Raw genomic sequence first — 20,361 nt, 5'->3', positions numbered from 1 at the left:
GGGACATTAGCTTGGACCTAGGGCTAGCCAGCTAGCTCTTCATGGAAATTCATCAATTAACCTAGTATGGAAAATCGTTTGGAAATTGCAAATTCTGAGTAAAAAGAAAATTTTATATGGTGTTCTTTACATGGCATCCTACCTCTGAAAGGCATCTTGGCCAATCGTCATATTGGCAATAACGGTTCATCTCCCATCTGTAGCTTGGGTGCGAAAGATATCCTTCACCTCTTATTTCGGTGCCCATAGCTCAGGAGATGGGGTTAAAGCTTGGGATTTCTGGTATTATTGAAGATACTATTGAAGTTGGCAGAGCGGGTTCAGCTGTCCCAGAATATTTTCTCTAGAGAGGGGACCTCTTTGCCCCCGAGTATGATCATATTAAGCTGAATGAACTCATTTCTATCACTTGTTGGTATATGTGGTGGATACAACGACGATGAACTCATAATGAAGTTGTTTCCCCTCTATTTAAATGCATACACACTCAATTCTCTCCATAACTTCAAACGCAGTTGTAGTTTGCAAGAGGGTAACGCTTCGGAGTGCAACATGGACAAAACCAGAACCGTGCAAAGTTAAGCTTAATGTGGATGTCTCCTTTCATACTGACGTACATGCAGGTTCTTTGCTGCGATACTCCATGATTATCAAGGAAACTCACTAGTTGCAAAGTGTTCTTTTATTCCTCATGTGGCCTCTCAATAGCTGCAGCCGAAGCAACCACAATGAAGGAGGGTTATCAAGGAAACTTATTGGTTGCAACGTGTTCTTTTATTCCTCATGTGGTATCTCAGTAGCTGCAGCCGAATCAACCACAATGAAGGAGGGTCTACCCTTTGCCTCCAATTGGGGATGCAATGTTTTAATTGCCGAGTCAGGTGATTGAAGCTTGTACTGGAAAGGTGGCATGGTGAAACGAATCTACCGCTTTATTTGCAAACATTGTGCACATAACGCCTATCTTCGATGAAGTTGTTTTCAATTATTATTCGAGGGAAGCAAAAAAAAAATGGCTCATGAGTTGTAATTGTCCGGGTGAATCCCTAGTTTTCTTTTAAACAGTGTCATAAATTAAGTAACTATTATTTGCAACCAATAAATTCTGCTGCTTTCTAAAAAAAAGTACCTCACTCCAAAGCGAGGCCTCCAGCAATGTAAGCCAGTCTATCCTCTCTCCATTGTAAGGGACGGAGCCGCCATTTACCTCCACACATTGAGTTCGGTGTGGGGTGTTAAATTCCAGCCGGCCTAGTTCACATATCCCTCTGGGCAGGCTTCTGAAGCACTCAGCCTGTCAGTCCAGAGGCCCATTAATCTACAGCCCATAGAGGAGAGTAGTCAGGAGGAGTCAGGACTGAGGATTGATCTTTCCAGCGACGAGCAAACTGCTTCGCCGCCGCCTGCCCGCTTGCTTCCTCCTCCACCGCCGCACGGCCCTATATATGTCTCCCCCGGCCTCTGCTGAATTGCTTCGTCGCCGCGTTCCACTCCTGCTCGTCGCGCCGCTATTATCCACAACAGGTGATGATTTTTCCCAACACCCAGACCCCAATCCCCATCAAGCAATAGTAGTCTAGCACATAGCAGCCGGAAACGGGGAACGGTGGTCCGTCCCTCGATCCGGATTCACCGGCCCGGAATCGGAGTCGGGAACGAGAGTCGGTCTATGACCTCCACTTCCATTTCCATCCTGTCTTCGCCATTGCTGACTGTTAATGTTTACCGAATCAAACGCATTGATATTTCACTAGAACTAATGTTTTTCCTCTTATGCCATTGTGGTATATTCTAGGGACTAGGAACCAGATCCAGTAGAACTAACCAAAAGAGACCCTGTATTGAGTTGATTCCCACGATGGCATGGGTCTATATTGCTTGATCCTGAACTGTTGAAACTATTTGAGGACTCGGTGAATAAAAATACAGTTGATACTAGAAGGAAGTATCTGCGATTGGCTATAGCTTCATCTTGCGACCGTCAGCTATTATTGTAGACTCTGATATTCAGCACTTGGTTTTGCTATTTTCTGCTCCCATCACCTGATGCATTCACTGAGTCTCTGGCGCTGCCATGGTGCTGTGAGAGCCTTGCAATTACTCCCTTCTTGTAGGTTGTCATTATCATCGCTTACCCACGCAAGCCAAGATCTTAACAGCATCGAGCTCACCGTGGAGGAAGAAGCATCAGCATCACAGATCAAGAGTTCCCTCTTGAAGGCACGCAATGGGAGTGTGCAGAATTTGGTTCAGTCCCTTGGGGTTGACTGTCCGGCAATTCAGCTTACAAGTAACATTGTGGATAGCTTGCTATTTAAGTTTGGAGATGACTGGAAGTCTGCATTGGGTCTCTTTCAGTGGGCACAGTCGAGGGACAACTACAAGCACACTGCATATGCTTGTAGTAGGATAATTGATTTGCTTGGGAAGATGAGGCAGCTCGACCAGATGTGGGATCTATTGCCTGACATGTACTGCAGAGGGCTTTTGACTGTTGAGATATTTGCGAAGAGCATCAGGAGGTTGGCAGGTGCAAGGAGATGGAAGGATGCTATTATGTTGTTTGATAAGCTGGATGACATGGGTCTGGAGAGGAATACAGAGACGATGAATGTTCTGCTTGATGCACTTTGCAAAGAAAAGAAGATTGAAGTAGCACGCCAGGTCTTTCTTGTGCTCAGTCCACCCATCCAGCCTGATGCATACACCTTCAACATTTTCGTCCATGGGTGGTGCAGTGCACGTAAGATCGATGAGGCAAAGTGGACAATTGATGAGATGAAATCTCGGGGATTTCCGCCTTCAGTTATCACATACACCGCTCTTCTTGAAGCTTACTGTAAGCAAGAAAAATTTAGGATGGCCTATGAAGTTCTTGATTCAATGTGTTCCGAGGGATGTCATCCCAACGTCATCACTTACACTATGATCATGACCTCATTGGCAAAATGTAATATGTTTGAAGATGCTCTGAGTATATCTCACAGAATGAAGTCATCTGGCTGTAAGCCCGATACACTATACTACAATTCCTTGATTAACTTGCTGGGTAAAGCTGGTCATTTGTCTGAAGCTTCCCAAGTATTTAAGGTGGAGATGCCAATGAATGGTGTGCCGCACAGTTTGGCTACCTATAACACCATGATATCAATCTTCTGCCAGAAAAACCGAGATGAAGATGCTCTGAATGTGCTGAAAGAAATGGAGGCACAGTCTTGTAAGCCTGATATTCAGACATACCGACCACTTCTAAGACTGTTTTTAAACAGAAGAGGCCAACATGGCACCATTCGGAACTTGTTGGATGAATTTGTCAATAAACATAGTCTAGGTTTAGATGTTGATACGTACAGCCTTCTGATCCATGGTCTTTATAGAGTTGGTGAGACTGACTGGGCATATCAACTGTTTGAGGAGATGGTTGGTAGTGAAATAGGACCTAGGTATAAAACATGGGATTTGCTTTTGAGTGACGCACAAAGCAAAAACATGGAGCGGCGTGTTGAAAAGATCCGGCACTACATGACTTGCTTTGGCATTTAAGCTTAGATAAATGAGATGAAATATATTCTCCTATATTGTGAAAACATGCAGCCTGTTTGTTGAAGTTTGCAGTCTTCTTTGAAATTTTGCTTTATCTACTCTATGACTTGCTTTGGCATTTAAGCTTAAATAATTGAGATGGAATATATTCTCGTATATTGTGAACACATGCAGTCACTTTGTTGAAGTTTGCAGTATTATGCTCTTAGAGAGATTACTTTTATATATTCTATGACTTGCTTTGGCATTTAAGTTTAAATAAATGAGATGGAATATATTCTCCTATATTAGGAAAGCACACAGCCTGTTTGTTGAAGTTTGCAGTCTTATGCTCTTAGAAAGTTTGCTTTTATCTACTCTATGACTTCCTTTGGCATTTAAGTTCAAATATCTGTGCTGGAACATATACTCATATATTGTGGAAACATGCAGCCAGTTTGTTGGGAAATTCAATTCGGCTCCCGGGTGCGTATGCTCCCTCTACTAAAAAAATATATTTCGAAATATCGAAAAATTTGGACAAAAAATTCTACATGTACATCTTCATAATATACGTGCGTTCGTCAAGTTTCACCAAAAACCAATATTTTGTGTGGTCTATATAAAAAAGAGAAAGTTTATCTTGTGAAAAACATTATTTTTAGCACCGAATTTTGTCTTTTTTACACACGTCACATGATAAGTCGATTTTTTATGAAACAATTTTGTGAGCACGTATCACGTGAAGATATAAGTGCGAACTTTTAGTTTCAATTTTTTTTAATATTTAAAATGTATGTAAGATGCATTTCAAAATATAGAGAGCATATGGACCTATGTTCCAAAACACCGCTCCCTTTGTTGGTTGAACTTTGCAGTCTTATGCTCCTCGAAAGTATGCTTTTATCTACTCTGCTGTGGCAACTATTGCCCCAAGTGCAGGTCCCTCCAGCTGAGTCATCTTGCAAGCTAAATTAAGCCTCACCAACCGATCACCACGTACCAATTATTAGGAAACTATTAGAACTAGGACAAAGGCACCGTCAGATTCACAGGTGACTGCATAAAGGGATGCAGCAAAGAAGGGAGGAAGATGAGCAAGGATGCTAGCACGGACCCCTCCCCACTCCTTACAAGATGGGAACGTTTGATCTCTCCCACAGGTCTGTGTTTTCCTTTCTCCATCTCTCTCCTTCTCTTTGTGAACTGAGAAAGTTTGGTTGAATGGTTGAATTTTGTTTCCTAAAAAAAATGAAAGATGATGCATGTTGTTTCCTTTGGATGTTTTTTACCTCACAATGTGTTGGAGCTTTCAGTACTGGGTATGCCCTTTATTTGGATATCATTGCACGATTTGAAAAAGAAAACCTGGCAAGAGCACTGAGCGTCGGGGCACCGGTCTGTCCATTCCATGTGGGGATCTTGTCCCAGACTGCATGGCAAATGGAAGCAGTGGCGGAGCGTGGCCCAAACTGAAGACCGGGCCAGCAAGCTTATTGGACAGCAATTGTCCACATATGGGCCAAATGTTGTGGAACATATAGGTTGGAATTTCGTGGGAAGACCGGGCCAGGGCCCAGTATGGCCCCTGAGACGCGCCGCCACTGAATGGAAGCATAAGTGCCTAGTCCGCAAAGTCGCCGTCTCGTAATTTTCTTAGGTTATGAAATAATTATTCATGTGAGTGAGGAAATCCATGTTGGGGTCTAGTTCCCATGTGCCAATCCAGTCAGCATGTTCCTGACGGTGATATCAATTTGCAAGTAGGTGCATTGCACCACAGGTGCAATTTACTTACTGTTGGAGGCTTGTAATTTGTAGTGCAGAAGAGGAAAATAAGTTCTGGGATTTTGAATCACACAAATAATGCTTGTGCCTGCAGTGCATCATATGCTTGATGAGTGTGGCGTTGTTGCATTCGGAAATAGCTAGCCAATTTTTGGGTATCGTCCAGGGTTTGTCGGTGGTCCTTCGTAGGCTAGTTTGGTTTACCATTGCGGCCCAAAGTTGGGCGCTTTGAAATATTAGGAATAAGCTAGCTATTGAGATGAAGATGATCAACAACCATGCCGACTCTTTGTTCCAAATGTCGATACACATGTAGAGCTGCAGGGTTCTGGTCAGATCAACGACCGGAGACTACTAGACGTGGCACTAGTCGAGATTAGGACGCTCCAGACGCGGACAAGGGAGGACGGATGACGACTACACTGTCGGGTGTGACCGTGGTACCCTGTTTCGTGTGTTGTCATCCACACCATGTTTATAGTGTATTTGTTTAGTTCTAGCTGTGTGAGTGGAACTTGAATTCTGGTGGGTTTCGAACCCGTATGTCAAACTGATGCTTGGTTTGTGTGGCTTTATATATAAAGCTGGCCGTGTGGCCTTAGGTTTAAAAAATTTGCCTTCTTAGAGCATCTTCACTCGTCTCTCCCATATAGGCTCTGGCGCAGCCTTTTTTTGCCCATATGGGGGGCTCCGGCCTAAACAAAAAAATGGGGGTCGACGGGCCCCCAGCCATGACCCCCATACAAAGTATGCACATTTTCCATTACATAAATAAAGACTAGTCATACTCATATCTAGGCATATAGTACATGTACTCATAGTCGCCGTCGCTAGAGGATACATCGTCGTCGCTAGCCAGGCGCGGCTCGAACCTACGAGGAGGCGGCGGCGGTGGTGGTGGTGGACTGGTGGTTGCATCTGCAAAGGCTGTGATGGCGCATGCGGTGGGGACAGATGGCCGCAACGACTACAGCGTAGGCCGTCGCTGCCACGGCGTGCACGGTAGGCATGTTCCTCCTTCACCCACCAGGATCGGCCAGCCTCCATCGGCGACGGTAGTGGCGGTTTTAGAAAGGCGCGGATGGCCACGTGTTGGCCCGGAAATACTTCGGGCCACCGGGCACCTGAAATCGTTGGTGACCATGGCGTACTCTGACGACGCCTTCCACTCTGGTCCCTCCTCCGGCTCCCCAGCTGCGGGGGAGGATATGGCGTCCGGGTAACGAAGTCGCCGCCATCGCTGCCACCCTTCTCCGGCGGCTGGAAGTGAGGGTATCGCAGGCGGGGGTACTCGCCCGCCAAAATGTGGTTCATCACTCCCTCGAGGGTCCGGCTGCCCCACCATAGCCGCAGTCCAGCCTCGTTGTTGTCCACGGGAGGTGGCCCGTCCCCCTCGTACCTAGCGAGCTCCATATCCTGGCGATTGGCGAAGAAGGCGTCCCAAGTGTGGCGTTGTCAGGATCCCAATGGGGATCCATGCACTGCTCGGGGGTGAGCTCGACATAATAGTGGTGAGTGATGGCCGCACGCTAAGCTGCAGCTTGGGGGCCGGGGGAGACCGGCACGCCTCCGGCCCTCAGACACCAGCCTGGGGGGCATATGAACCCCGGCTGTCAGGGCTAGTTTGAGGCGCTGAGCACCTCCACCTCCGCGTGCGTGAGAGCAAGATCACCGGACGCCATGGGTGAGATGCGTGGGAGAAATCTGTAAAATTAGGATGAGATGTGGCCCTTTCACCGCTTCCCGTCTTTATATAGCGGCGACAATGGCGGGAAGATGTAGGCGGGAACCTGCGGAACTGGCGGGAAGATGCACATCTCGCTGGCAAGGCTGACTGCGGCGATTTTCCAGCCGTCCAGCGCCCCCTCTAGGTTCCCTTTCTACTACGTTCGGCCTGGGGGCGCCGGTGGAAAGTTGGGTCGCGCCAGAGGAAAATGTATTTTGGGACCAGCGTTTGGGCGTGTTTTCTAGCGCCGACGCCCCCCCCCCCCAAAAATGTATAGGGAGCCTTTGGTTGGGGGGAGGGGGCGAGTTAAGTTTTTGGCACTGTAATGTTAAATGGAAATCTTTCAGGTCAGCCCTATTGCCTACTGCCTACCATACCCGTTGGAGCTTTGTTAGCTTGCAAAACAGTTCACCATGTATCTCTCTCTCTCTCCCTCCCCCCGTCCCTCCGTCCCTCCGACCCTCCCTCCCTCCCTCTCGTTCATCATCTAGCCACGCCGGATTCCAATCGCATTCCAGGAGCTCCCTAACTCATGCTCACATAAACTTGGCCATGTGGCAGCCGAAGAAAATGTGGTTACAATCCTCTTGCTCCCCACAGAGAGCGCAGTTCCAGAGGGACCCCTCCGCTCATCAGCTGGTTGCCTGAAGGGAGACGCCCCCTCAGCAGTTGCCAAAGGAAGACCCTGATCTTAGGCAGTACCCTAGTCTTCCACACATCCTTGAAATGTGTGACCGCCGCACCAAGAGATAACCTGTAGTACAACGAGTTGACCAAGTACTCCCCTGAGGCCTCGAGTCCCCAGGAAACCTTATCATTCCCATGACTAATGGGATGTAGATCGAAAACCCGATATAGGTTTGTCCGCTCCACCGTTTTAGCCAAACCAAAGGTTCTCCTAAACCTAATGTGCCATCCCTCAGTTGTCTCGACCCTTGAGACCGTCACATAGGGGTTGTCGCACCACTCAAATAGCCTCGGGAAGCTTGCCCTGAGCGGGGTCGGACCCATCCACCAGTCAAACCAGAAATAGGTCTGGTTCCCGTCATGAACCTGGTGTTTCGCCCCCAATTTGAAATACCATTTTAGATTTTATATGGAAGTCCAGAATTGGGAGCCCCTCGTCGGAACAAGAGGGGAGAAAAGGTCCTGACTACCTAGATAGTTGGCCCATAGGAGGTCTGTAAGGGTACATTGCCCCTATGTGTGGTTTTGGTAATTAATGACAACCCCTATGGACTAATGTTTTCATTGAGTTTATATGAAGGAATATTCCATAGGTACTACTTGCATTCCATGTGTTGGATTCAAGTATGGATGCCATGAAGATAAAGATACACCTTGTGTATTGGCATCAAGATCATCGGTATGAAGATATATATGTGATATGATCAAGAAGAAGAAATGAAGATGGAGTTCTTATGTGGAACTCAATATTAGCCATGCTCTATCTTATGTGAGTATGAGAAGATACAAGGTTGAGTTGGGCAAGTTCAAGATGAGCATCTTGAGTGGATCACATGCTTGAAGCTTGCCGTCCATTTGGTGATAATGGACTAGTGAAGATGTGCATCAATGGAGCTTTCCCATCATAGTGTATGGGGGAGCATTTGTGAGTCTTCACGAAGCAACATTGGTCAAGTGTGGCATTCCGGCTTGTGTAGAGCTTGAAGTGTTATCATCAAGATCAAGCGGGATGCGCAAGGCAAAGGTATGACCTTGATAGGTTTTCGTTTTACCGGTCTCGAGGTGGTTGATGGGAGACCAGATTATAGGATAGATAGCCGCACTATCAAGAGGGGCTTTCGGTTGGGTAACTTGATCACATCGTCTTAGGGAGCTCAATCCTTTGCATACTTTGCATATCCCTATTGCTTCTTGGTGTTTCTCTGTGTGAGGTTCTTGAGCTTGTTGCTAGCTTTACAACAAGCCCAAGTTCATCGAAAACGGAATCCGCATGCATCTTCTATTGCGTTTTCGAGTTTGGACGTCTTTACCGTTTCTTGACGGTGGGAGACTCCCTCTCTAAAATCATCTAAAAATGTTATGTGAGGAGTCTCCATTGGGGTTCTATTCGTCGTTATCTTTCCAACAAAATTGGTTTCATGTCAATCGGAGTTCGGGAGCATTAGTTATTAAAGAAAAAGGAAAAGGAGAAAAGAATAAAAGGAAAAAGAAAAAGAAGGGGCCAGCCGACCGGCCGGTCTGACCGGACCGGCCACCGGCCCACCCGGTCCGCGACCGGACCCGGCACCGGTGCCATCCGGGCTGTGTCCAGGGACTTCTGGCCCATGTCCGGTCGCAGGCCCGGTCCGTGACCGGCCCGCCCGGCGCTGCCCCGGCCGGACCGGCCTCCCCGCCGGGCTGGGCCTCACCACCCCGTCCGGCCCACGCTCCCGTCGCGGCCCCGCGCGGCCTCGCGCTCCGCGCCGCTCGGCGGCCGCTGGGCCGCCGTCGCCCACGCGGCCTGGGCCGCTCCCCCGCGCGGCCTGAGGCATTTCCGCCGCCCAGCGCGCTTCTGCCCCGCCCGGTCGGTGGGCCGGTCCGACCGGACAGGCCACCGGCCTCTCCGGCCCGGGCTCCGGTCGGCCGGCTTGCTGGCCGGCCTGGGCACTTTTTTAGCTCGTTTTTCTGCCCGTTTTCTTGTCTTTTTCTCTCGTTTTTCCCCCCAACGGGTATACTTGCTCCCTAGCTATAAATAGCCCTTTCTTCCACCTTGAGCAAGTTAGTTCTTCCCATTCTCTCTCCTCCATTGTTGCATTTGAAGAACTTGCTCTCCCCTTTGATTCCTCCAACCATTCTTGCTCATTCTTGAGGGATCTAAGAGAGGAGATCTAGATCTACACTTCCACCAATCCATTTCTTCTCTAAGTGAGGGAATCTCTTGGGATCTAGATCTTGGAGTCTTTGGTTGACTTTCCCCTTTGTTCTTCCTCTCCAATCTTATCCTAGCATTCGTTGCTTTGGTGGGATTTGAGTGTGAAGGACTTGAACACCTCTAGTGTTCTTGCTTTGCATCATTGCATAGTGTTGAGCTCTCTACCACGATTAGTTCGAGTGAGAGACCGTGAGCTTGTTACTCTTGGAGGGTGACCTCCTAGTTGGCTTGGTGATTGGTGCTCCGGTGATCTCTTCAAGAAGATTGTGAAGAGGCCCGGGCTTCTCCTTCGTGGATCTTGTGAAGTGGTTGTGGAGCTTGCCATCTCCGGAGCGGAGGAAAAGCTAACCATAAGGAAAGGGCCATTATCCTTCGTGGGTGTGGTTCGGAGAATAGGGTGAGCCTTCGTGGCGTGGGGAATCCTTCGTGGGACCTCCACCCCTCCAAACGTGACGTACCTTGTTGCAAAGCAAGGGAACACGGGAATACATCCTCGTCTCCGCGTGCCTCGGTTATTTCTATGCCCGAGCTCTCTTTCCTTGTGATAGCCATCGTGCTTGAAGTACATATATCTTGCTATCACTTGTGCTACATATATCTTGTGCCTATCTTGCTTAGCTCTAGTTGCTATTGTTACACTTAGTTGAGCTTAGCATATTTAGGGCTTGTGCTTGTAAACTAAACGATAGTTTAATTCCGCATTATTACAAGACAAATCCGTACGAGTTTTTAATTGCCTATTCACCCCCCCTCTAGGCGACATCTCGATCTTTCAATTGGTATCAGAGCAAGGTCTCTCCTTGTTTAAGGCTTCACCGCCTTGAGAGTAAAGATGTCGGCTAGTAATTTAGTGCACAATGACACAATTATCTTTGATGGCACAAATTATCTTTTATGGAGAAATTGCTTGCTTTATAAACTTCGGACCTTGTGTCCAAATATAGAGCAATTTCTAGATGTAGGTTTTTCTCCTCCGATGGATTCTCAAAATCTATCTTTAGAGGATGAGAAAAACTTACATCTTGAAGCTCAAGTATCTAATGAGCTTTTATTCTCCTTGAGACCCGATTTTCGTAGGTTCTTAATATATATAAAGCGAAAGTCGTCTCATGAGATGTGGATCAAGCTTAAAGAAATATTTGGTGGATCCATTTCTCATTTGGTTGGTGGTGTCTCCGAGGAGCTCTCTTTCCCTTCACATCATGAAGAGTTCCAAGTTGCTTCCACCTCCGGCCGTGATGATATATCATCTACTTCCACTTCACCAACGTGTTGCAAGACACAAGGTAATGATATGGTGAGTGGTGAGGGAAATTGCAATGTTGATATTGTGCTCAATAGTGATGACTCTTCATCTCTATCTCATTGCAATGTTTCCTCTTTGGACTTAAACACATCGAGCATTGAAAATAATCTACATGCTTGTGTTGATAGTCCTTGCATATCATGTGTAAATTGCTTACATAGATCTCATGATGATATGCTTGCCTTGTCTTGCTCCCATAATCAAAATGCTTATGTTTCCTCTAGTTGCTTGTTGACTAACAATGTAGAGGAAACCGAACACTCTATGGATCAAGACATGATTTCAAATGAGGATTCAAGAATATCTTCATCTTCATCCTCCGGTATGCATATGTGCCTTATGGCAAATGGATCAAAGGTATCTCCTACTTTGACTCCTAACACGTCCTCTAATGATGAGAATGATGATGATGATAATGATGAAGAATATAATACCTTGGTGCATGATATGGCAATGGTTTATGCTTCTCTTCGTGGTAATAAAGAAGCTCGTGCTAATCTCGAACACTCTATGGATACCTTGTATAAATATAGGGAAACCATAGTGGAGTTGGAGTCCCATGTTGAAAATGGGGAAATGAGATTCACTCTCCTCAAGCATGAGCTAAAAGATGAGAAGCATACTAATTTTATGCTTACACAAAAAATTGAATCCTATATGAATGAAAATGAGAAAATTATTGTTGATGCTTGTGCTACTAATTCTACTTCTTGTGAAGCATCTATCTTAAAGGAGAATGTTGAGTTAAGGGCTCAACTTGAGTTGCTAACTAGCAATTATAGGGAATTGGAAGAAAGTCATAAAAAGCTCTCGGGCTCTCATGATGACCTTCTATTTTCCTATGATGGGCTAAAGTTAGCTCATGAGGCTAGTATCACCAAGGTAACATCTTGTGAGCCTCATGTGGACATTAGCACAATCTCTACTACAAATGCTATATCACCATGTGCCAGTCCTTGTAATCCATCTAGTCAAACTAGTGATACACCTTGTGTTGGACTACTTTCTTTGCCTTGTTGCTCTAACAATGAAGCTTCTACTTCCTCTAGTACTTGTATTTCTACTAACCATGTAGAGGAAATCAAAGAGCTCGAGGCCCAAGTCCTTTCTTTGAAGAAAGACTTGGAAAAACGTCATGAAAGGAAATCCGCACTTGACAAGATGCTAAGTGTGCAACAATCCCCCAATGACAAGAGTGGACTTGGATTCAACTCCAATAACAAGAACAAGTCCAAGAGCAAGAGCAACAAGAAGAAGGGCCAAGATAAAGTCAAGGATCCGGCCAAGTTGGTTTGCTTCAAGTGCAAGGTTGAAGGGCATCATGTTAGATCATGCCCATTGAAGAAGAAGAAGCACTTGAGTGAGAAACAACAAGGGAAACGACCACAAGGTCAAGGTCAAGCTCATGCTCGACCTCAAGTTGAAGATAGGCCACTTCCCAAGAAGAATCAAGATATTGTTCCCCAAGAGAAGAAATCAATAAAGAAGAGAAAGGGGAACACTTTCTACTTATGTCGTAAGAAGGGGAACTTTTCTTCTTCTTGCTTAGGTGGTACCTTATCTAACCCTATAATTGTTGATAATGATTATTCTCTAGGGAAGGATAAGGATGGCAATGTGTTTGCCAAGTTTGTTGGAACTCAAAGTGGTTTCAAGAAAAGAACCATTTGGGTTGCCAAGCCTATTGTGACTAACCTCTTAGGACCCAACTTGGTTGGGGACCAACAAGCTCAAACTTGATCAATAGGTACAAGTGGAGGTCATTGGAGATTTGGCTACTTCATGAAGAATTAAGGGATCTTCATATATTATATTTTTTACCAAGCCAAGTCATATGGATTATCATATATATCTTATATCCAATGTTCCTCCTTGCGGTAACTTATACTTCAACTCATCATATTTATTGTAAGTTACTTGCCCCTTTGCATGTTTGGTTTTGTACCAAATATTTGTGTGTATGTGTTGTGTCTTACTTACCTATCTTGTGTATTCAAGTATGTTTGTTTGACTCATCATATACTTGTGTATTGTTTTGGAGCCTAATGCATCTTGATGATATCTTATTTGGCTCTCTTTGAAGTGATTAATGGAACATCCCATTTTTGGGGAGTGATATGCTTTGTGCATCTCTCTTTCTTTAAAATATGTGTACATGGATACCACCACTTAGTATTGATATTGCAAGATTATCTAGTCACTATGTGGTGTGTCATACTCATGAGAAATTCAAATTCTAAATGTCCATTAATCATCTCTAGTCGAATTTCAATTGCCTCTTGATTAAGAAGAAATGTTTTATCACATTATGGGGGAGTAATATGTTTTGTACATATCACAAACCTAGGAAATGTGAACATATGAGGTTTTGCCACTTAGAGTTGATGCTCTTAATTATCTTGTTCCTAGGTGGCATGTTTGCTCAAACAAGCGCCACTTCTATTGAAAAGTTTCTATTGGCTCATCTTATGGATTCTTGTTTGAGTAAGAAATTCTTGGTACGGTTTTTCCTCAAATACATATCTCTATATCTTATTTGGGACACCGCTTGCTTCAAGTTATTCTAATCATTGCCGTGCGTGATTGTTTGACTAGTTGAAGCTATCAAGAAGATTCATCCGTGCGTAGTGCTTAATTCTATATACTTATCCTATGCCTTTTATTGTGAAGTTGATCCTTACTACCATTGTCATTTCACCACCGGAAATTATTTCCAATATACTCATTGTCTTTGACAATTGATAACCTTGTATGTGGTTGAATTCATGGATCATCTTCACCTTGGATTGCTTCTTATTTACTTATTTTATTTCCAAGAAATCTTTGTTGCTCCCATTTTTCTTCCTTGTCCCTTTGAAAAATCTTTTGATAAATTCTCTTAATTCATATCAAGTGTTTGTTTTGGAAGACAAACCTTTTCCTTACGGTACATTGTGCTATTGTGAAAAGTGTAGAGGGTTTGATTTATTTGTTTGAACCTTGATCTTTTGGGAGTTTTGCTATCTCATTCCCTCTTACATGCTTTATTTGTTGAATGAGATAAATCTTTGAGCATGTTTGCTTTATTTCATCCTTTATGCTCAATGGTTTCTTCTTAGTTCATTTGTTGAACTTTGTTGAACAAATCTTTTGTGATTTGCGTCTTTGATATAATTTGGACAACAAATTTGTTTGGTCACACCTTTATGCCTTATTCATTTCATTTGGTGTTTTGTCCAAAGTATATCTTTCTTGAATCTTTAAAAGTCTTTGTGCGTGCTTATATGTAATTTATTTATATCTATAGCATGCTTTCTTTCTTTGATCCATTATATAGGGTATACTCCATCAAATCCTAAACGGCTAAGATGTGCATGAAATTCAAATTTCATCTATAAATATGCACATATTGATATGGAGTGTATCCTATGTATTGTGGTTAGTCTAACCATTTTTGGACCCAATAAGTTTGGGGACCAAGATGTACTTGAATGTTGTTTTAGGTACATTGGAGATGCAATGGAGGCTTGTCTCATCTATAAGGAAGGTGTTGTCACCATATGAAAATTGGAGTCAAGCTAGGATGATCGATGAACTCTTATCTACTACATCATGCCATTGGTGTCTCGGTAACAAGTATCTTATTCATGCATACTCATATAGCATCCAACCTCTTGTAGGTTGCATCTTGGCATAAAATTCTTTATTTCGAAAATATTGCGATTCTTGAAAAATCCTTTTAAAAAAAACTTCTTATTGTACATTTGAGTAATTTGAGAAGATGCATATGATAGGAATATATATATATATATATATATATATATATATATATATATATATCATGTTTATGATTCACCTATCTCAAATATGCCCTCTAGCAATTTATTGCATATCAATTCCTCAAAGAGCTCTTATGTGCAATATTGATGAAATTGCGAAATAAATCCATATTTATGATACTTGTTGCCTTTCTCAAAACACTCCAACTAGCTTTACTTCCCTTATTGTTAGTTGTGATGTTTTTGAGATTTAACTTGGTTGAAGCTCATTCATATACCATAAGTGAAAGTTGGAGCCATATGCTATATATGCTTCTTAAGCAAACATCCTTGGTATATTTTATGACTTCATTTTGGATATCTAGTCTTATTTATTTTGTTAACCTCTTGTGTGTGCATGTTTCTTTATGGATCATTTTGTCCACTTTAGAAACTTATATACATAAGAGCGTTAATCCATCACCTTGATATCCTTGTTCTTTGCCAACCATCTTCTTATCCTTTTGTTTTTAGTGTTGTTGGTAAAGAAGATTTATGAGTGCTTGGTTTATTTGTTTTTCCTCATGCAGTCATATATCGCAACTGTTGGACTCGAGTTGTTCTTGATAAGCATATTCCTAAATGATATATAGGGAGTGAGGATTCCATGTTTGTGCATATTGTATTCAAATGCAAACATTATAAATTGTGCACGAACCTTGGGGAGCTTTCTTATTTTATTTAGAGCACTATATCTCTCTTATCATGATATCTTTGTTTGTCCAATTGGATCTTTGATTGCTTGCTTTATTTGTTGAAGCTCACTTCACCATGTTATCTTTATGCAATTTTTGATCCTCAATATAGTTTGACTTCCTTCAAGTATTCATCATTGGAAATGTGCATTTGATTCCACTCAAATTATGAGAAGTGCACACTTTGGGAAGGAACTCACATTATATTGGCCTTCTAAATTTTTCACCCATTTTGACAATCGATGCCAATGGGGGAGAAGTTTATAGGGTTTAAGGGAACGGTTTTATACTTAAGATTGGTTTGTGCTTAAGTGTTTTGCCTCTCATGCATTCCATATTTATATGTCTTGCATGGTTGTATATATATAGTGGAAACTATCCCAAAGGTTAATCTTGACAATATATGCAATGAATTCATGTTCATCACACGTGCATACATTGTGGGGGAGTTTTCTCTCTATATATTGGTTCTACTCACATCCCTTGCATTTGTTGTAGTTGTGTGAGTAGAGCCGGTTTTGATATGGGCTAGTAGGTTTGTGTTACTTGACCATATCAAATACAACCTCTTGTATACAACTTATTCTCGGATAAGTTGCGTACTTGTTTCTAATATTCATTATATAAACCCTCTTATTGTGGTTGTCATCAATTACCAAAATGGGGGAGATTGTAAGGGTACATTGCCCCTATGTGTGGTTTTGGTAATTAATGACAACCCCTATGGACTAATGTTTTCATTGAGTTTATATGAAGGAATATTCCATAGGTACTACTTGCATTCCATGTGTTGGATTCAAGTATGGATGCCATGAAGATAAAGATACACCTTGTGTATTGGCATCAAGATCATCGGTATGAAGATATATATGTGATATGATCAAGAAGAAGAAATGAAGATGGAGTTCTTATGTGGAACTCAATATTAGCCATGCTCTATCTTATGTGAGTATGAGAAGATACAAGGTTGAGTTGGGCAAGTTCAAGATGAGCATCTTGAGTGGATCACATGCTTGAAGCTTGCCGTCCATTTGGTGATAATGGACTAGTGAAGATGTGCATCAATGGAGCTTTCCCATCATAGTGTATGGGGGAGCATTTGTGAGTCTTCACGAAGCAACATTGGTCAAGTGTGGCATTCCGGCTTGTGTAGAGCTTGAAGTGTTATCATCAAGATCAAGAGGGATGCGCAAGGCAAAGGTATGACCTTGATAGGTTTTCGTTTTACCGGTCTCGAGGTGGTTGATGGGAGACCGGATTATAGGATAGATAGCCGCACTATCAAGAGGGGCTTTCGGTTGGGTAACTTGATCACATCGTCTTAGGGAGCTCAATCCTTTGCATACTTTGCATATCCCTATTGCTTCTTGGTGTTTCTCGTGTGAGGTTCTTGAGCTTGTTGCTAGCTTTACAACAAGCCCAAGTTCATCGAAAACGGAATCCGCATGCATCTTCTATTGCGTTTTCGAGTTTGGACGTCTTTACCGTTTCTTGACGGTGGGAGACTCCCTCTCTAAAATCATCTAAAAATGTTATGTGAGGAGTCTCCATATTTCCAGTTTTTGTTGGGGTTCTATTCGTCGTTATCTTTCCAACAAAATTGGTTTCATGTCAATCGGAGTTCGGGAGCATTAGTTATTAAAGAAAAAGGAAAAGGAGAAAAGAATAAAAGGAAAAAGAAAAAGAAGGGGCCAGCCGACCGGCCGGTCTGACCGGACCGGCCACCGGCCCACCCGGTCCGCGACCGGACCCGGCACCGGTGCCATCCGGGCTGTGTCCAGGGACTTCTGGCCCATGCCCGGTCGCAGGCCCGGTCCGTGACCGGCCCGCCCGGCGCTGCCCCCGGCCGGACCGGCCTCCCCGCTGGCTGGGCCTCACCACCCCGTCCGGCCCACGCTCCCGTCGCGGCCCCGCGCGGCCTGCGCTCCGCGCCGCTCGGCGCTGCTGGGCCGCCGTCGCCCACGCGGCTCGGGCCGCTCCCCGCGCGGCCCGAGGCATTTCCGCCGCCCAGCGCGCTTCGCCCGCCCGGTCGGTGGGCCGGTCCGACCGGACAGGCCACCGGCCTCTCCGGCCCGGGCTCCGGTCGGCCGGCTTGCTGGCCGGCCTGGGCACTTTTTTAGCTCGTTTTTCTGCCCGTTTTCTTGTCTTTTTCTCTGTTTTTCCCCCCAACGGGTATACTTGCTCCCTAGCTATAAATAGCCCTTTCTTCCACCTTGAGCAAGTTAGTTCTTCCCATTCTCTCTCCTCCATTGTTGCATTTGAAGAACTTGCTCTCCCCTTTGATTCCTCCAACCATTCTTGCTCATTCTTGAGGGATCTAAGAGAGGAGATCTAGATCTACACTTCCACCAATCCATTTCTTCTCTAAGTGAGGGAATCTCTTGGGATCTAGATCTTGGAGTCTTTGGTTGACTTTCCCCTTTGTTCTTCCTCTCCAATCTTATCCTAGCATTCGTTGCTTTGGTGGGATTTGAGTGTGAAGGACTTGAACACCTCTAGTGTTCTTGCTTTGCATCATTGCATAGTGTTGAGCTCTCTACCACGATTAGTTCGAGTGAGAGACCGTGAGCTTGTTACTCTTGGAGGGTGACCTCCTAGTTGGCTTGGTGATTGGTGCTCCGGTGATCTCTTCAAGAAGATTGTGAAGAGGCCGGGCTTCTCCTTCGTGGATCTTGTGAAGTGGTTGTGGAGCTTGCCATCTCCGGAGCGGAGGAAAAGCTAACCATAAGGAAAGGGCCATTATCCTTCGTGGGTGTGGTTCGGAGAATAGGGTGAGCCTTCGTGGCGTGGGGAATCCTTCGTGGGACCTCCACCCCTCCAAACGTGACGTACCTTGTTGCAAAGCAAGGGAACACGGGAATACATCCTCGTCTCCGCGTGCCTCGGTTATTTCTATACCCGAGCTCTCTTTCCTTGTGATAGCCATCGTGCTTGAAGTACATATATCTTGCTATCACTTGTGCTACATATATCTTGTGCCTATCTTGCTTAGCTCTAGTTGCTATTGTTACACTTAGTTGAGCTTAGCATATTTAGGGCTTGTGCTTGTAAACTAAACGATAGTTTAATTCCGCATTATTACAAGACAAATCCGTACGAGTTTTTAATTGCCTATTCCCCCCCCCCCCCCCGCGACATCTCGATCTTTCAAGGTCCGCCCATAGACCTTCTGCATCCTGGTAGAGTTCCCAAACCCATTTTAGCATCAATGCGATATTCATGAACTTCGTGTTGAGGATTCTCAAACCCCCAAACTCTTTCGACTTACAAACTATGGCCTAGTCTACCATATGGTACTTTTGTTTGGTACCCACTCCTTCCCAAAAAAAGCGGGACCTTGACTTGTTCATAGTCCCATGAGTCGAGTCGTGTAGTAGGTATAAACCCATCGCAAGCATTGGTAAACTCGAGAGACAAGAGTAAGTCAATTCCACCCTCCCCGATGAGGCTAAGAAAAGACCCTGCCATGGGTCTACCCTATGACCCACCTTCTCCGCGAGGAAGTGCCAGTCAGCCACAGAAAGAGTTTTATCGAAAACTGGCAACCCCAAATATTTCATTGGTCCCAGTTTGGAATTTAGATCCTCAGCTACACTTAGCTCACTACTAGGAATCTGACTGTTTATGACGCTTCAAAAACGTCACTGAATCGTCACTAACTGGTTTGTGACATTTTTGTGACGTTTTTGCGAACATCGAAAACTAAGCGTCAGCAATGACTGGAAGTGACGGTCTTCCTAGGAACATCATAGACGTTTGTGATGTTTTAGGAACATCATAGTTTTTACGACGTTTTAAAACCGTCGTTGTTGATCCGTCCAGGCCACGTAGGCAATCCGACGTGGCAAAATTGTGACGAAAAAATAACATCGTTATTTGAAATCAGCCCGATCCATTCGATCGTTATATGGGCCAAGCCTAGTAATGCTGATTTTTTTCTTTGTTGGGCCTTGGCCTGTTACGAGCCCAATCTTATTGGACCTTGGCCTTTTTAGCTTCCATTTTTTAACCCACTGTTTTTGGGCCGTTTTTTTCACGAGCATCTCGGATTGGGCCTTGGCCTTTTTAGGGTCCATTATAGTTTTGGGCCTTGGCCTTTTTGGTGTCCATTTCAGTTCTGGGCTCTGGCCTTTTTACAGTCCAGTTATTTTTTGGGCTTTTGCCCTTTTCGGCCTTTTAATTCCTACTTTTGAAAATGCACGCATATATACTAATCAATATTTGGTTGGGCTGTAGCCTTTTAAGAGCCCATATATTTCCAGGCTACCTTGGGCCTTGGCCTTTTAACATACAACAATAGCCCAACATCACAACATCTAAATTAGGAAATTCACCAGCTAAATTCAAAAAACAACATTGCAAATCTGCAAAATTCACAACATCATCACAACTTATATAGCAAAATGACTAGGTTCACAGATTCACGAACATGTTCAACAACAAGTTCACAGATTCATCAAAATGACCACCAATTCGCAACAAAAATGTTCCACAAAGGGCCAACCTCCCAGGACATAAGACCAAGTTTCACACCAAAATGACATAGGACCAGCAACAGCTTTACAGCAAAACACTCTCTAATTCTCAGCAGAGTTGTTGTTAGCTCCAAACAAGGCCATCAAGTGAGCAACCATGGCATCATTCTCTTC

At 44.3% G+C, this 20,361-nt stretch overlaps 1 protein-coding gene across 1 annotated transcript; it reads left to right on the top strand.

Annotated features, from left to right (window-relative positions):
* Nucleotides 1-1,447: 1,447 nt before the first annotated feature.
* Nucleotides 1,448-3,627, top strand: LOC124687820 (pentatricopeptide repeat-containing protein At3g04130, mitochondrial-like). Its single transcript, XM_047221556.1, has 2 exons — nucleotides 1,448-1,524; nucleotides 1,796-3,627. Exon 2 carries the CDS (start codon nucleotides 2,047-2,049, stop codon nucleotides 3,541-3,543), a length of 1,497 nt encoding a protein of 498 aa, XP_047077512.1. The 5' UTR covers nucleotides 1,448-1,524; nucleotides 1,796-2,046; the 3' UTR covers nucleotides 3,544-3,627.
* Nucleotides 3,628-20,361: the final 16,734 nt, after the last annotated feature.

The sequence above is a fragment of the Lolium rigidum genome, chromosome 2 (assembly GCF_022539505.1).
Source record: "Lolium rigidum isolate FL_2022 chromosome 2, APGP_CSIRO_Lrig_0.1, whole genome shotgun sequence".
Taxonomy (NCBI): Eukaryota; Viridiplantae; Streptophyta; class Magnoliopsida; order Poales; family Poaceae; genus Lolium; species Lolium rigidum.
This window is presented reverse-complemented; position numbering and strand designations above follow the sequence as displayed.